Source organism: Cydia strobilella, chromosome 22 (genome assembly GCF_947568885.1).
Source record: "Cydia strobilella chromosome 22, ilCydStro3.1, whole genome shotgun sequence".
Taxonomy (NCBI): domain Eukaryota; kingdom Metazoa; phylum Arthropoda; class Insecta; order Lepidoptera; family Tortricidae; genus Cydia; species Cydia strobilella.
The window spans coordinates 7,249,138-7,268,392 of record NC_086062.1 but is presented as its reverse complement, the minus strand read 5'-3'; the positions used below and the strand labels follow the sequence as shown (position 1 = coordinate 7,268,392).

Sequence of the window (19,255 nt, the reverse complement as noted above, 5' to 3'; positions counted from 1 at the left end):
GCGATTGCATCAAATGTAATTTTATACCGATTTTTTTATGTGATACAGTTGTGGATATTTTAAGTTTTTAAGGTTTTACATATTTGTGCTGTGGTCCATGTAAAAAGAGTAAGCTTCGTGTTAAATATTTGGCAAATTTGCTGATAAAATCTGTATAGACATTCTACTTATGTAGGTGTAAATAAGGGGCTATTTTAAAGGATTGGCTGAGCTTTTGAGCCTAATATTTAAACGCTTTGAGAAAATGTTGGCTGTGTCCTTTGTAAAGGCTTGGCGGGGACACTACCGTGCCCCTAGATACGGTCGAAATAGTTGCAGAAATTATATGTAATTTTACCGGTAGTAAAATACTAATTATTTTCATGTTCAATTAAATATTAAATATATATTTCTCGGACAAATTTTTGGCTCCATTATTTACCAAATATTGTTACAGCCGTTACAGGAAGAGAGTAAGTACAAGTATTTTGCTCGAAACATGAACCACAGACAAATTTTCATTTTTTCTACAAAATGACCGCATAATACTCGGACATCGAATCGACACCGCCGAAGTGCTCCTATAAATAATCCGTTTTATTTCCTCACCCTGCACATTGGGCTCCCAATTTATACCGATGTTATTGTCAAATTTACCTCAGCACTTAATTCATAATTTTACGAGTTAATAAACTTGTACGGACTTATATTTTTGTACCGTTTATCGTTAGTGGTTTTTGCCAATGGCCACATTTTCTGTATTATGTCAGGTGAGAATTAAAAATAACAAGACAGATTATTCACGACTGAAAATTGTATTAGATTATTTTAAACCGGGTCACTCACGTATTATTAAGTCGAATAGCTCTACATGTTTCGGTCCAATTTACGAGGACCGTCTTCACGGAGACACGACACGTCTTCACTGGTCGAGAGTTCGAGACTGAAAATTGTATCTGAAATTACTATTGTTATAGATATAGACTATATAGTATAAGTTACAGAAGATTTTAAAAGCAATTTTGACAGATTATTAAGATATTTTTCTATTGACTTTACAACACTATTAATTATTAATTTAAGGTTTTCGAATGTTTAACTAACGCTAATAGGATAAATTTTACATTCAAATTTTTCTTTTTATAGTTATCCTAGAAAACTTTAACGAAATAAAAGTTAATACTATTTCAGTGTCAAGTATATTTTTAAAAACACTAACGCCATCTGGTGTTATCTGAGTAAACAGAAGCAGGTGGCAGCTTTCCGAACGAAAGCTCTTTGATAACGTATCAGCTTTCAGGGTTGTGCTATTTTAATTTAATTTGTATAGGTAAAATGCACCTAAGGGGTTTTTTCAGTAGGTGTATTCAGGTAGCTTGCTAGCTAGGTTGGGTTATGCTGAAACCCTCCATAATTTCATTAAGTCGTAGTCCAATTTCGGTAATAAGCTGCCTTTTCACTGAGGCAGAGATGAGAGGAGACGTGCGGGAACCAACCAATAGTATTAGTTGTAATCCACATCTCTTCTCCGCTCCGCTTGATTACAACCAACGCTATTGGTTGTCTCCTCACACTCATCTTCCCCTCAGTAGAAACGCAGCCTTAGTTGATGTTCGGGGGTGTTTCGGTGCTACTTTTGTTTCTACATCGTGCAGACAATATTTTAGAAGTTTTAATTTTCCAAAGCGTTCGTGGCCGAGTTGATCTGACGTCCGACTTTCAATCCGGAGGTCGCGGGTTCAAATCCTGGCTCGTACTAATGAGTTTTTCGGAACTTATGTACGGAAAATCATTTGATATTTACTATTAGCTTTTCGGTGAAGGAAAACATCGTGAGGAAACCTGCATACATCCGCGAAGAAATTCAAAGATGTATGTGAAGTCCCCAACCCGCATTGGGCTAGCGTGGGGACTATAGCCCAATCCCTCTCGTGCGTGAGAGGAGGCCTGTGCCCAGCAGTGGGACGTATATAGGCTGAAATATTGTTACCTATATTATTATTATTATTATTTTCTACAAAAACTCGTGTAGTGTTTTAAGTTTCGTAACTTACAAGCGTATAAGTGTAATGTCAATGTTTATATGCACATTAGGGGCAACGAACCCAATTACGAAATTAATCAGCAGCGCAGGCAGGCTTTAATCAGTTTTACGCGACATTGTGCGCTGGCGACCATGTCGATATACGTACAGTCGCCTCCAATAATGTCCTACACGAAAGCGTTCAAAAACTTCTGACCCAACCACATTAGACTCCAAACACAGATACCATACCGGGGGCCTAGCCACAGGTTATATAATAGTTGAAATTCAACTATCGTAAGACATATTTCAAAATATTTAGATCAGCGACGACGTACAGCCGCCGCGGGCACTCGTGCCTGAGGAAGGATTCCCGATGAATCCGAAACATGTCGCCAAAAGCGACTAAAAATAATAGTGAGTGAAACCGTACTGATCTAAATACATATTTTATGTAATAGTTCTTACGAGCCTAATAGATGATAATCCTACATCTATAAACGATAAACGATAAGTTACATGACTAATTTCATACATTATTATTCAAGTTTCTATTGGCGTTTTCTATCAACGATGCTAGAGGCCTCTTTTACATAAGGGGTGTAACGAAAAAAAAAGTGTAAATTTCAAACGGCTGTAATTATAAGCTTTTTATTAACTTACAATGTACCTATGTAAATAAGTATGTATGTAATATGTAACTGTTTGTACGAGTCAAATCTTGCAAGTTAAATTTGACCCACTTCCCGGTTTCCGATGAAGCTGAAAATTTGCATACATATGTAAGTCGGGTGACAATGCAATATAGTGGTACCGTCGAGCTGATCTGATGATGGAGACAGGAGGTGGTTAGAAACTCTGTGATAAAACAACGCAACCTAATTGTATTTGGGGGTTTTAGAATTGTCTCGATGAGTATTAGTTGCCTGTGGAAAGAACAGTACAGTCACCGATAAAATCTTGTACCAAAAATGAAATTTTTGCCAAAAACTTATTTTATTTCTTAGCAAGATGACGACGGCTTTCTTACCGCGGTAAAAAGTCTTATTATTATATGATTTATTCCAATATAAATAATTCTAGTTTTACGCCATACGACGTTACACCGGTGAATAGAAGAGATCACTGAAATTTTTAACATCCTTCATGCTTGCTTTCGAAACACTTAAAATTACCTCGAAGTTTCGTGCATTTCAAAAAAAAGTGTGTCCGAGTGTAATTTCTTAGCTTTGGAAATGAAACAAAAGCTACTAGGACCTGTTAGCAATTGTTTTCTGCAAAATAAGGCTTTCATTGGTTGGAACAGGCCCAATACCTCATTACGAGTACTAGGAACTTTACCTTATTGTAGGAGAGTAATGAGTAAGTTCAAAGAAATTTATTTATTTATTTAAATACGGTAAGCTATTTATTTATTTATTTAAATAACGGTTTATTTAACTTTATACCAATTGAGCTATCGAAGCTTATCAGCGTGCGAGTTTTTTCCATTCCTTTTTATTTACACGCCTTATGGAGGCGCATAGCGACATCTACCGTAATAAATTGAAAAATAATTATAATATATGCACGCCTTCCTATACCAGGCTAGTCAGACTCAGAGTCAGTTTCCTTACCGACATACAAACATACATATTCATGCGCTTAAGCGTGACTAACGTAATTTGCTTACAATAAGTGTTAAATAATCAGTTATTTTTAGTTTTACTCTTATTTTTAGGGTTTTTGCGGGAGTGATGAGCTATAGCTTTGGTGATTAACCTAAATTATATTTAGCTGTTTGTTTCGAGTGAGTAATAGTTTAGTTTTAGATTGTCAAAAAATATAGGTGATATTGTTTTGTTTTCTATTACGAAATAGCCCAAGCGTAAAATAAGTAAAATTAAAATAAAAAATATTCTCGTACCAAAAGTTACATGTGTACCTACTTTAAAAAAATCTAGTGTATAGTATCATTAGACTTACGTATCAATAAGCTTTTTAAAATGCATGTGCAAATGTAAACCTACAATGTTTTTATTTTAAAAACAATTAACTTTTTTTTTTTAAACAACCTAAACCCATACAGAGTAAGATTTATTATTTTTCAATTCCCAATAATCGAACTCGTGGATTAAAAAACTCAGGTCATGCAACGTCGCGTGCGTGCGCGCACAGTAGCTTTATCTGCAAAAATGTCTTAAGCGACTAAGTGCTGCATTTAACTTAGGCTCTTTTAGGTAATACAGTACCCTGATGATTATAAGATTAGCGCCTCGCTTAACAAGGACTTAAGTGATACTATGTCGGACTGTACTGATGCTCTTTTAGATAGTGCAGTTATTGATGCAGAAGGGTGTAAGTGTATTTGTGTATTTCTCAGTAAAATGGCAATCTCTTGGGCAATTTTACACGTTGCTGCAATGTAATACGATTTCTTTGCAATGTTACTAACCCTCTAATGTGCCCTTTTTAAAACGAAAATTTGTACTGTAATGTAGTTAAGCTTTTTTGAATTGATGCAGTTGCACAATCGAAGAACTCATTAAGCTCTTAGCAGCGTGTTAGATCTAGAACCGATTTAGAGGCTCATCGATTAGAGGAAGTATGGGGCGGTTGGACACAAGAGAGAAATGAGAGAATGGCAACAAAATAAAATTAACGCAATTAAGCCACTTGCACCATTCACTAACCCGGGGTTAACCGGTTAAACCGGTTACCATGGTTACCAGTACAATTTGACACTGGGTTAACGGTTTAGTGGGATGGTGCAAGTGGCGCTAAGTGATATACTCGTAGTTCAGTGGGAAGCAATTATATTTTGTTCAAATGTTTAAAAAAAGTAAACTCCGATCTCGAAAATTTAACTCTATAAGATCATTTTCTGAAACGGTCTAAGGTGTGTCGGTAGTGTCGCTGGTTAGAAGCTTGTCTATTATTTATAGGATGGCCATTTACATTTTTATAACCATGTTAAAAATCATATGGTTATAAATTAGCTTATCTAATACGGTGCGAAAAACCAATGCCGCAATTTAAATAAAATTTATAATAAAAAGCATAATTGATGACAAATATTTAAGTTTTTTCCAGTTTTACATTGTAATACACGTCACATATATGTTTACATCTTTCGCCTTATTACAAGGGAGTAAGGTGCAAAAGTGTAAGCATATCTTTGACGTTGACTGTACTCATCGTTGTTCTAGCAAATAAATGCGAATTCCTACGCAACAGGTATGAATTCTTCCAAGCTTTACAAAAGACGATCTTAAAGCAGCTCTAATTCCAAATCGCTACAAAAGAACATACATAAAAAAAAAAAAATAGCCACAACCGAATACAGAACCTCCTCCTTCTATAAAATTGAAGTCGGTTAAAAAATACTGATCAATCTGAATTGTCCCTATTAAGTAGTTATAAAGTTTCGTCCCTTCGGATCGGATCGGTCAATCGTCCTGGTTCCGGCCATAAATTGATCATTACATCGCATCCTGTCTGACAGTGCGTCTGTATGTCCACGCCCCTGTTCAACTTGCATGGGAATACGAATGTCATAAACTACATAGTTAGTAAGTACATAAACATATAGAAGTGACTTTCCATCAGAGAAGTCTCTGCTGTGAAATGGTGAAATAAATAAATGGTGAAAAAAAAGTGAAATAAAAACCGGCCAAGTGCGAGTCGGACTCGCGCACGAAGGGTTCCGTACCATTACGCAAAAAAATGGTAAAAAAATCACGTTTGTTGTATGGGAACCCCACTTAAATATTTATTTTATTCTGTTTTTAGTATTTGTTGTTATAGCGGCAACAGAAATACATCATATGTGAAAATTTCAACTGTCTAGCTATAACGGTTCATGAGATACAGCCTGGTGACAGATAGACGGACAGACGGACAGCGGAGTAATAGGGTCCCGTTTTTACCCTTTTGGTACGGAACCCTTAAAACTACCTACCTAATATTTGGTTTGCATTACACGCCCATTGCATTCTGTCTAAATTTACACTTATTTTCTAAAACCATCACAAACAACCCTAAATAGTCTATGAACGAGACACTTGTACTTGAAAAGATCTTAAAACCCCATAACTTTCAGAGCAACCATGGCCGTCAAAGATTACGACACCATTTTGGTCTGTCCGATTATTATTCTTGGAAATGCAAAAACTGTCCGAACTTAGCACGTTTCACTTTGAGTGATTTATTAGTTTGCCTTGACGTTAGTCTCTTCAGTTGGAACTGAAATAAAAGTGTATAAATATACCCCGATACGGGAAACATCGAGTTTCAAGCTAGAATGGACGTTGAAAAGACAGAAAATCATTCACACAATCTTCAGCTGTCAGTAAAATGTCTTTGACTTTGATCCCGTCTCACATAGAACCAAACTAAACTTAGATCCTAACTGATTATAGCACATTTGACATAAAAAGAAAAAAAATACATTCATTTACACAGTTTTCTTCTTTAAAGTCTTTATCGAATTCCAAAACAATACAATTACCAGCCAACAATACAATATCGGAGCTGATATCAAATAAGATTACACGCCGAATAATATTGTATTAGATCTAATACATGATAAAGCTCTAATTATCGACACTGGGCTACACAATAGCGCCACACACAGCGACCAATCACGATTCGATAATGCTTTTGTCTTTACACCATTTTTTCCCATCAGTGATTTGTGAAGACAGGACGCACAATACGAGCGGGATGCGGGCGGGAGAATAGCACTTTGTCATGGCTTAGCTTTTGTGGCGACGCAAGTGTTGGAAGGTTTCTTGGGAACGCTATGAATAGTGCTTAGGATAATAAAGACTATCTGGTGACTCGTTGAAAACTAACGACGACCGTTTCGAGAAGCAGCTGCACTCCTTTTCAAGGAAGCGCATATGATACCTTAACTTAGTAGTACTTACTTAGTTTTAAATGGCCAATTAAGAATACGATACTAAATAAGAATTTATCGACCCATAATTAGAATTAAGCATATTCTAATTGGATAAATAGATGCTTCACATGTTATTTTTATCTTGGTCATAAAAAGTTAAATAAGACATCGAACAGTCGTTGAACAATTTTAAATGAATGAAGACATAAGAAGCGGATGGAATTAGATCAAACACGAATGAAGACGACGATTCCAATGATGCGAAGCATGAGGCTGCAACAAGAGTACACAGCGCTCAAGCAATGGAATTAATAGGCGAAGTGGCACGCAAACCCGATCCATCAGTTCAAAGGGCTCCAGTTAATGAATCAAGCGACGGCCGCCTCGCAACACCTCTTTTGTGGCCGGACAAAATCGACTTTGACGGAGCGACGGAGCCAAAATAACCGATCGTGTCCAACCTATTGTGGGCTATAATTAGACAGGAATAAACACGTGGTGGCAATTATCGCTGCAGCGGGTTAAATGAGGCACCGAGTTGTCGTTAATGGTACACCCGGCCTGCGGCATCCGGCCGAAAACCGTGGCCAAAGGATTACTGAACTTCCGAGGAGAAATGTTTACGATACAGCTTTATATTCTAATATTCATAACGAACCTCGTGCAATCACTATAAATTAAACATAAATATAATGTAGTACGACTTTCACCCTTAAAACGATCATGTTAAAGCAAGGCGAATGATTGAAAGGACGGCCAACTCTTTCGAAGAGCAGTATTGTTTGAACAAAGGGATTAAAAACAACAAGGCAGCTTAAACAATTAATTATAAATTACCACAACTGTGGCAGAGAGCGATTACAACGTCACATCTATCAGTGTGTTAAATTCCAAATGTTTAGTAAATTAACATTTAAAAGTTGTAATATCCGAGCGTTCGGTCCGAGCGTGCCGCAAGGTACAATTCTCGGATATTAATCATTGAGCGCAGCGCGGGGCATACATCACGCACCCTTTGAGCACCGCGAGGTTCGATCTGTACTCTTACAAGAATAACTACTTAACTACCGTAGAAGGCAGCGGCATATCTGACCTTTTAATTTTAAAGGCCTATGATTTGTAGTAACGCCGCAGCTTTTATTGCGTCCATCCTAACGCCGTAAACGTCTCAATTTCGACGACTTCCTGCTTATAATTCATTAGTGCATGTAGGTGCCGATAAGACCTTAAACGTCCACATTTTATCGGAACCAGTTACAAAAGATTAATGCTGTCGTCAAATAGAACGGTGTTGGGTGTTGTGCAATAAATAATCATTAAGTAACAGCTTGTCCGAGGGTTTAGAGCGCCGTAAACCACGCTTAATACGCCAGAGCTAATCTAATCTAAAATTTTACCTGCAAAGGGAATAAATTTTCCTATAACTATAGCGAGCAAAAAACCGCCGGAACCTCTAATGGACTTCGATATTCATGAAAGTGTAAACGTAACGAATATGAGTTTTATTACCGATAAGAGGGACTTTTTAATTGCGGACGGGTATTTTAGTAAATATAATATTGACCGCAAAAAGGTATTTGCAATTATGCAATAAAAAGGTGTATTCTTAGAAGACGAGACGAGCTTAATAAGCTGCTCTAGTTTATGGCCTAGTACCATAAAAGCGAGCTTTCGGAACGAGTGGAGACATGAAACGAGAGCCGCCTAAAGGACACTTGCTTATCGAGTAAATGGATGAGCGCAGATGGATTTCTCTGATAACAAAGAACAACTTTATACAGGTATAAAAATAGTGATGAAAACAGCAGCTAAAATAGAAGCATATTGATATACCATTGTCATATTTTTACACAATTGACATAAAATGTAAAGTTTTGATGTTAGGTAGTTGCTGTAGGTATGTAATTCAAATGAGACTTTAACAAGAGTTAATTTAACTATATTTTTTTGCTTGAACTACAAGTAAATTCCTTTACACTAAGTTATATTTAAATAGATTAATATAAATAGTTCAAGTTTCAAAACCGTTTATTAACGACAAAATAATAACAGTCCATAACTTATGGGACAAAAACTGGATAATGTACATAAAATGTCACTGTCTACAAACACGCAAAATGTAAATGCTAAGGTAAACTTGCTAAAAGAAAACTTGGCGCATCAGCAACATTGTTCTCTCGCACTTAAACAAATGTCCGCCCATTCAGTCCTTCACTTAGCTAATGAATAAATAAGTTAAGTACGAAATGACTCTGAATTGATGATAGCTATTAGTTGTTGAGAGGATGCACTCGATATCATGTTTTGCTCTCAGCTGGTGACGTCACGCTCGTTCTTCCACTTAAGTGGTCCGAAGAGTAGTTATTTGATTATTTATGGCTATATTTTGTTTAAACTGTGGGTCTGTATTGCTGAAGACAAAGTCCGTCATTAACTGACTTTAATGTCAAAAAAGCCGATGGCGTAAATGGCGTAATATCCAATAAAACAATAAAGCTGTGATCCCTGCACTGTGTCGTATTTGGTAGCAGTTCAACGGACGGATACAGCGGGTACAATTCAAGGGTGGTTTATGTAGTAGGTTTCTATAGGTTCATGGCAAGATGATTTTGAAAACCAGAGAACTACTATTAGAAAGTGAAAGTTCAAACAGTGAACTACTATTAGGTACAGCCAGCTGCAAAAATGCTTACATTATGGACATACTACACGCAGCGGGCCTATGGGGCTCTCCGGGTCCAATATAACAACGCGTTCCGGGTCCTGGTGGGGCTGCCCCGCTTCTGCAGCGCGTCAGGGATGTTTGCTGAAGCACGCATAGATTGCTTTTATACGACTATGCGCAAACGATGCACATCCCTGGTGCGCCGGGTGCGGGCCAGCCCCAACCCCATCCTGCGGTTGATAGCCGAGAGGTTTGACTGCCCATATATGAGGCACTGTGAGGACATGCATGTTTCTAGAAGTACTTATTATGTATAAGCTACTTGGGTATGTACTTCTAGAAACATAACTCAGTTCATTTCACTATTGTTTACTTTTTATTATTTTTATTATTTATTGTAATGTTAATTTTGTGTTAATAATTATTCTGTATATATAGTGATAGATGTAAGCACTAACATATCTATAAGTACTTACTAACACAAGCTATATGAGTCTGTAAAGTTACTCGAAATAAAAATGATTTATTTATTATTATTAATGAATTTAGTAATAAACTAAACAATTACAAGTATATTTATAACAACAATGTCATGAAACATTGCTACAGAGACAATACATAAAGTCTGTTAGGTTAGGCATTTAATCTTTGCTTAAGGTTTTTTTTATATAAGTACCTATTTAAATTGTAATTAAAAACATAGCTTTCCAAGAACCAATAAACACGCCATAAGAAAGCAAGACATAATCAAGTATATTAACATCAGTTTTCTATATAAGGGTATTAATGCCAGTAAAAGCCCTATAAAGGCCTAAGGAATCTTTATACTGAAGTAAAGTAAGTCGTGAACCAGTAAGAGCTAACTTAGCTTTATGCGGCGTGGAGTAATAGCCATCCATTAGCTATATATCTGCCAGTCAAAGGTCGTGAGTTCGATTCCTGCGTCACGACAAAGCCTTTGATGAGCTTAAACGTCTTTGAAATTTCCTTAAATTTTTACCAAATTATCGATTATCTGAACATTAATTCTCACAAAGTTAATGTTTTATAACTAGAAAGCCATTACTTGATAAATATATATTTTTTCTGAATGCTGAGGATTATATTTGAATAAAAAGAGATTCTTTCATTCTTTTATAAATTAACCTTTAAAACATTATAAAAAAAATGCAATAATAGTCGTTTCATCATTTCAAAGATAATGCAATTGCTAAGTCCAATGTAATTAATAACAGACTAGTACAATCAGCAAGGGAAGTGGCTAAGTAGGTAATTACCCAGATCATTTTAAACACCTCATCCACATAACTACTTCTACTGCTGATGGTATGAAGTGCAATACGAGTAATTCAAATGAAACTTAGAACAGTTATTGCAATTAACAAGCATATAGAAGCAAAGGTTAGCAATAATCGCTGTAACCTTTCAATTAGTTTTAAAACACTCGAACAGTGGGCGATAATAGCTCACGTGATGAGTTTTTAGTCGGCAGTCGTGCCATAATTAACTACGACATGATAGTGTTTCATAAAGCACAATGCCATATTATATAAATGTGCAATAGCCACTTTGTTAACTACAATTATAGTTAAATTGAGTATTTCTATCATGGCATTTAATTTCTCTAAAACGAAAATAGTTATTTGTTTTACAAGGGGGCAAAGATTTTATTTAATCTCTCGTGCTAATATTGGTGAGCAAGCGAAAGATTATAAAATTGAAAGGTTCGAAAAATGAAATATTGAGCGTTGCGAGGGTTTCAAGGCACGAGGGTTAAACAAATTTTGCCACCGAGTGAAACACAAAAAAATTCACCACACCAACACAAGGATAATACTAACTGTAAAATATCAAACAAAATCAAAACAAATCGATTCAAAATGAATGTTATTAAATATTTAACATTCAAAATCATCATTTAAAAGTCAATTCTAGCAGCAAACATAAGAAAACTACTCAAAATGGCATTTGATAACTTTGCCTCACATGGGAATAAAATGCAACTTTCTTATCAGTATTTGAACAATCAAGAGAGCCTTTATACTTTGGTGTGGTGAAAAGCAAATTGTTTCAACTTCTCTTTTGGACAACCTATTCTTTTAAGATCTCAATTTAGCATCTACGGGCGGCGTACTCAGAACTTCAGGAGGCCTAGCCAAAATGACAATCTCACATCGACAAACACTAAACAAAAAAAAATCTATCGGAATGACAGATGCTACGAAAAGTCACGTGACTTTAAATTTTCCATGCATTCTAAAGTTTTCGTTGGCGTTTTCTATCACCGATTGTCATTTTGGCTAGGCCCCCTGGATAGAGGTCCCGAATATGAATTTAACGAAGGTTGCCAAGTGTTATGAATAAGGGGGTTAATCCATAACTGAAAAAGCAAAGGGTACTCACTGCGCATGATGGTGATAGTGCTGCGCGTGATGCATGGCGGCGGGCGTACTCGGCGCAGCGTGGAACGCAGCGAAGGCCGAGGGGAACTGCAGCGGCAGGAAGCCCCCGCTCCCGGCCGTCCCGCCCACGTCCCGGTCCGGCATCATCCAGACACACACATCACTAGCTCAAAATCCACACACATACTAGTTCAGGTCACAGTAAGTCAATTCACGCACATATTTGTCAGAGAGAGTTTGGGCTGTCAAGTCAACTCCAGTCTAACCATCCCCATTTTTGTGATCGTTTTATAGATCATTGTTAGCTGGTTGTGTGCTGCCTCATTCTGGTTGTACCTGTAACAAGATAATTGTAGATGAGAACATGAAAATATCTGACAAATGACTCAAATAAAAAACATCAATAAAACATCAAGAAATCAAATAAAAAACATCAATAAAACGGTGTAGATAACCAAGGACTTTGATAATGTAACTAAGTACATAACTGAAAAGACATTCATACCAAATCCAAATATAAAACGTTAATTTAAATAAATACAAAAAGGTTATTTATGCGTATATTTACTAGTTGAATATACCTTAAGTTAAGGTACAAAGGCTTTTAAAAACGAGTCTGTCTCTTTGCACCAACTTGAACAGAATGTACTTAGTGAGGGAGTGTCATTAAAAATCTCATATTTTTATGGGAATTTGACATTGATGATGATATGGCTATACTTTGTCATTTCAAATGACATGCAGAGTTAGCTTGGTCCTACTATATGTCACTCCCAAAATAGGGGTAAATCTAACGAAATATCACCATTTTATGATTGAAAGCATGTGAAAGAAATATGCCCACATACACGCTCAAAAACATCACCCCCTTCCTCATGTAATTAGTTTCACTTTAATTCGGTAGCTTAACAAAAAGAGTTAATGAGTCTGTGTTAAGTTCGCGTGTTCTTCAGTTGTTACATCAATTGCCTCTATTATGGCTTAATTTACAACTGGCCGATTCTACTGTACGAGGTAATTGCACTTAATGAACATATGAACACCCAAAGTGTTTTAACTTAAGCTAACTCGACCATTTCCAACGCTAATTCAATGAAACGCCCTTTTTAAGCTTTAATTGATTGTAGTTAGCAAATCTGGATTTTATAAAAACCAAATAAATTGTCGTAGAGGTAAGGGAAGACCAAGAAAAACTTATATGAGCCAAGTAAAGGAGCATATAGGAGCCGTGTCGTGCCAGGACACTAAAGGGATGGCTTCGAATCGACCAAGGTGGAGACCAGGGCTCGGAACCGGTATTTTTTAAAAACCTCGAAATAGCCCAATATTTTGATTTTTTTTTTATGCTCATTACGTAGGACTGAATCATGTATTTAGGAAACAGTTTTGCATTATTAAAACGTCCCATTAAAAATGAAATTATAAACAAAAGAACGAAAAAGAACGTAATAATACCGGTATTTTTGTATGGAGCAAAATACCGGTTTCAGACCCCTGGTGGAGACAACATCATCACGCTGCACCGACAAGAGCTCACAGATCTTAAATTTAATGATGATGAAATAAATTGTATGACAATGGATGTCCAACTTAAGAGACCGTCATGTCTTTAAAAATTTCAAACAATTTAGAGTCACAAATTTACACACAAATAAAAACATTTACAAAATTCTAAAAAGTCAGAAAAATTCACTCTTTTACTACCCGTGCGAAGCCGGAGTGGGTCGCTAGTTTTAGATAAGATTGAAAACAATGAAACACTGGTAATTAGCGGCACATAACTAAGTTGTAATTTTAAAAATTACAAAAACCAGAAGCATTTTACTTTAGCAACACTTACTCGTACTGTAACGCTTAAATACCAAGGCATCTTGCTTACTGTTGCTTCAGTAGAAAGTCGTTCTATTTTAGTACCTAATTATTTGCTACTTTCAAAATGATCCCGCTTTCGAAGTTATCCTAACGCACTTTACTGAAAAGTAACCAGTTGCCTCGTTTACCTTATACAAACCCATTTTCGAGGCCGTTCGAAAACGAGAAAAACATTACATCGTAATTGTATCCGAATAGCCACATTATCCCATATAGTTCGTGTAATTAGCATCAATAGACATGGGAAAGAGTCTTAATTACAGTTGAATCTCGGCAACTTGAAGGCTGCGGGCAAAAAACGGAGCGACAAATTGTGCGCAGGCGGACGGGTCCTGGTCAGTCATTATCACATACGGGGAAGTGGGATATGGGGTGAGAAGTAGCGGGTGAGCGGGTAAATTTAGGGTTAATAAACATGACTATAGATCCTTCCATTCCCTCCTTCCTCGTGATTCCTTATGATTATTTGACTTCAAACAAATGGATCACCCCAGTAATTCCACCAGAACTGCTTTTTTAAGTCCTGATGACTAATTCGCTTTGTGAAGATGCCTTTTGGTCTGAGAAGTGTGCTTAAATGGTTGTTATGACTTATGACTTAAAATCTGCTTAAATGGTTGTTATGACTTATAGGCTTGTCACAAGAGAGTTATTTACAAGAAAGGTTAATAAAGAGACATTTATTTAATATCCTTGTTATTTAAGTGGCTAGATCTTATTGTCGACTGTTTAGTTTACGTGTTTTATTTCTAATTCATTTCAGCATCCTCGAAAGTATACATACACTTTAATACCTACTTTGATATAGGTAGTAATGTGTAAAACACAACTTCAGGCGTTAGTGTTCAGCTTCTTTGCCCTTACGTGAACGCGTAAGTCTCTTGCTTGAGCTATCTTCCCGTGGGCTGCCAACGCAAAAATACCACTTGTAATTAATGAAGATGTGATTGTTTCGGACGTGACTCGAGCATTGTCCCTCGATAAGGCAATGAATTGATCGTAAACCTCGATATCGACATATCGATACTTATTTTCATTGAATGAGATTTACGATGTTTATACACGCGGAATTGGCGGGCGGTGTCGGGTTTTTATCGACCATTCAAAAATCGCTTTTGTTTTTATGGGTTGAACCATTCTAATTTCAAAAAGAAGTATGTGTTCTTTGACCTTACTATCGCTAAAGACTATTTGAACTACAACAGCTATGAGACCATTGTGCTTTCAGTCTTTTTGACGTTTAATGTTCATCAAAAGGCAGTTCGTTTATTTTGATAATTATTTTTTACGTTTGTGTAAGAAATACTGACGTGAGAAAATGACTAACCATAGAATTCTACATAAACCTAAAGAAAGAATTAACAAATTACTAGATGTAAGCAGTTTTATCCACGTTAAATTATGGTTTATGTATATGATACATAATCTGTTTCTGTAGTGCAGGTGTTTTTCAGTGTCAGTGTAGTTGTGATGGTTGACAGAGAAAAAATATATCGCATTACACTTCATTTATTTGTGCAATAAAGTAAAAGAAATGAGAACAGTTACATTAAAACTTATCGATAATGTTTTACGATAATTAAAGTCGTGTTACGTCCCTAAAGTCCGAAATGAGCTGCAATGCGCATACTCAAGTCTGCGACTTAATACGGCTCTTAATTACCTTTTAATTGTTTTTTAGCAGCGAATCGTTCGAAACTCTTCCGAGAAGCTGCCGCTAAAGCCTGCACGTTTGTATTCTAAATTTAACAGGTTGTACATGTGAAAAATATAGTTCTTATATCCTTTAAAAAAGTTGTTATAATTATATTAATTATTCATTTACACTTTATTGCACATAAAATAAAAAGTAGGTACAAACGGCGCTCTGTAAAATAATTGTTAGTTGCGTATAAGGAGTTCCTTTACTTAATAATTGCTAGATAGGAATACTGATAAAAACGGAATACTATTAATGTAATGATTAGAAGCGCGCTGAAATGGAAACCACAACTACGCAAATGTAATCAATGAGTAGCAAGACACATTAATAAGTAAATATCGAGTATGCCAATAATGGTTTGGTACCTACATAAGAAAAAGCATAATAATAATAAGCATAAGCTGTTTTTTTTTGTTTTCTAATTTATTTATATAACGAATTGCTGTCATCCTGAAAGATAATAAACTAATTTTAGCATAAGCATAATGTTTTTGTAGCTGTTGGTACTCCTTAAATAATAAAATAAAATAAAAAATAAGAAAAATAATTGCAAAGATGAGGAGAAGGAGGAGACCGTCTATCGGGTAAGACTCATTCGGCGTTTCTAACTTTTGCGTTTACGCCATTTACAGAAGGTGCTAGAGCAGATGGAACAAAGCTGGGGCTACTGTGTCTGAGCCAAGTACATACGTATACTTACGAGAGTTCTTTTGCCCTATGAAGGTTTTCCAAACCAAAAATGTAACAATTATGCCGGTCTTACAATACTTTTTTCCCCTCACTAGCTCGGAAAGCCGTCTTTTATCCTTTAAAACAAATTTTATCCACTAGTGGGGAAAGTAATTTGTTGTTTAAGTAGTTTGACAGATAACAAAACGTAAAACGCTCATAATAATGGTTCGTTCGATATTAATTATCATTAAATAAATGGTTTGAGAATCTAATAAAAAATACCAGATTTAGCCTTATTTAATGATTTTAAGTCATAAACCTTAAAATTCCATAATAAACGTTTGTTTTTTAATAATTATGTTAAATATAATTCTGAACGCACATGTTAAGTCGATGCAATTTCAAAACGCATCATTGACATTTCATACTTCATACGTCAGAAATGTCAACATTGACAACAAAAATTTTACTTAATAACTTCTCACGTAAAAGTACAGAATTTCCAGAGTTTTTTGTTATAATATCGTAAAAAAATTAGTGATTCCAGTTGATGAAGATGATCTAACGCCTGTGGGTGTTGCACTTTCCTCGCTATAGTGAGAGGAAAAGTCTTGTGTTACACACGGGTGCAAATGTATTTTACTTCTCGTGTGTTAAAACACTCGCTACGCTCAGGATTCTATTTTAGAACCACTCGCCTCAGTCGTGGTTCAACTATAGAATCCTTTCGCTTGCTCGTGTTTCAATTCCACACTCGCGGGTAAAATACAACTTTGCACCCTTGTATAACAAATAACTATTTCACCACACCAGCTGGTAAAGGCTCTCTTGATGATTCAAGAACTGATGAGAAAGTTGCACTTTATCCACATGTGTGGCAAAGTAATCTGATGCAAATTTTGACTTGTTTCCTTTTTTTGGCTATTTGGATTTGATTTGGTTTGATTTTGTTTGATATTTTACAGTCAGTATTTTCCTCGCGTTGGTGTGGTGAAAAATGTTGTGTTTCACTCGGTGGCAAAGTTTGTTTAACCCTCGTGCCTTGAAACCCTCGCAAAGCACAAAATTCCATTTTCTGCGCTTTGCGATCAATTTTTAAATTTTTCGCTTGCTCGGGTATCAATATTAACTAACCTAACTAATAACTAACAACTTTGCCCCCTTGTAAAACAAATAACTATTGTTGTTTTACATTTAATTTTATCAAATTGCTCTTTTCAGTAAGAGAAATAACTTTCACATTGGCCTACTTCATAGTATAATTCAACTTGTATATTTCCTGCCTTCCCTGAATTTACCCTCCGACTTACAATTTAATCACAGTATTTATATTAATGAATATAACTGCTTATTCTTAACTGTTAATTTTACAGTATTACAGAATAAAGTTGCAGTAATTTAATGTATAACAATCAAGGAAATTGGAGCGAATATGTCATTACCCTTTATGACTTTTTTTAAACATATCTGATTTGCAATTTTGAACTTTATTAAACCGGAGCAAGGTTTTATTGTGTTTTAGATGCTGTTGTTACCAAAGTTCTTTTTATTCCGAATCTGTTTAAGTTACATCATTATTTCGGGCAGCGAAATAATTTATTGTTATTACCTTATAATTATTACTAGTCTACTTGGTGACGCTAATTACAGACATTACAGTCGACAGTAAATAGCACAAAATAATTTGCTCAGACTTTCGTATACACACATATGGAATTCGCTTCATTAATGAGGGGTCTGACCACGCTAAGTTTTCATGCAATGGTTTACATAATGACCCTTGGGATATACATATACCATTAGCCGCGTATCCACTAGAATAGAGGCAGCCTCGGATCGAGCGGCTGCCTCGCTCCGAAGCCGCGCAAGTGGACACGCTGCCTCAACCGCGATCCTAAGGTACGGAGCTACGGAGCGAGCCAGCCTAGCCGCTCGACCCGAGGCTGCCTCTACTGCATACTCGGCTCACGTGTTGTTACAGCCAAGTCGGTGCAAACTTAACTTGGTCAGACTATACTTTTAGATTCGATTTTAACCTCCGAAGTATGTAGAATTTTAAGAATTAACATTTTTTACTTTGCTATGTCGTTGCTACGCTTGACAGAAAATCTAATTAATATCTTACATACCGGCCTGAGTTCAGCTCACGTTTTAAGGAATTCTTTATAAATGTCTTTGAATATATTGTTCTTTTTTTTTCGAAGTTACCGCAACCAAAATGTATGTACGTTTATACATTCAAATTAACTACTAGTACATGATTAACACCATCCTATAGTACAGGAGGATCTAAATTTTAACGGTCTTTTGCCAACTATTCGGTCACCTTTCCAATTTAAAACATCACAAGTCTCTACCGTTTCAATTACACTTAACTCCGTTTTACTTTAAACTTACAGCTATTTATAATTCAATAACAAATCAGCGTTAATTATGCGCGTTCCGCTCGCGCACCAAATTCGTTAAATACGCCATTAAGCCTCCTCCGCACGGAACCATTGCTACGACATTAGCAATAAGTCTTGGTAGACAATGGCGTTAGCTGTCATTAGTCGCGGCCCTGCGCGAACGCATGCGTTGAGCGCGAATTGGCTTATTAAAACTGGGGTGATTTGGTGCTAGTTTGTAGGTGACTGTTTGCAAATTAACCTTGGCAAGGACTAAAAGCGAGGTCGCTCGAAATGCTTAAGGCATCCTGGCAGAAAGTCTATGCTACAGCTAGCTGATTAAGTGTATTGTATGACCTGACAAGCTATGTATCAATTAAATAACGTATTAATATAGGAGGAAATTATTACTCGAAGATCTGGATTATATTGATGCATTTTGCTAATTTCTACTTTGGGATGTGATACGGCATAGTAATTTGGGGTAATCCTATTATGAACATCAAACAAGTCTTGAATCTGTAAAAACATATATAAAAGTTTAAGATAATAGAATGTCTTAACATTGACTTCTTTGTAACTTATATACTGCATCCTAATATATAAGTACTTACTTATAACTAATGCGGAGTGAATTTACAAGAGTAACTTTATAGGAATCGACGATTACA

General features: G+C 36.0%; 1 protein-coding gene across 1 annotated transcript in view; it reads right to left on the bottom strand.

The window, feature by feature from the left end:
- The window catches only part of LOC134751381 (transcriptional activator cubitus interruptus), a 127,484-nt gene that overhangs the window by 58,331 nt on the left and 49,898 nt on the right, over nt 1–19,255 (bottom strand). The window contains exon 3 of the mRNA XM_063686739.1: nt 11,953–12,287. Coding sequence (XP_063542809.1) covers nt 11,953–12,098 — 146 coding nt within the window. The 5' untranslated portion in view covers nt 12,099–12,287. The remainder of the gene's footprint in view (nt 1–11,952; nt 12,288–19,255) is intronic.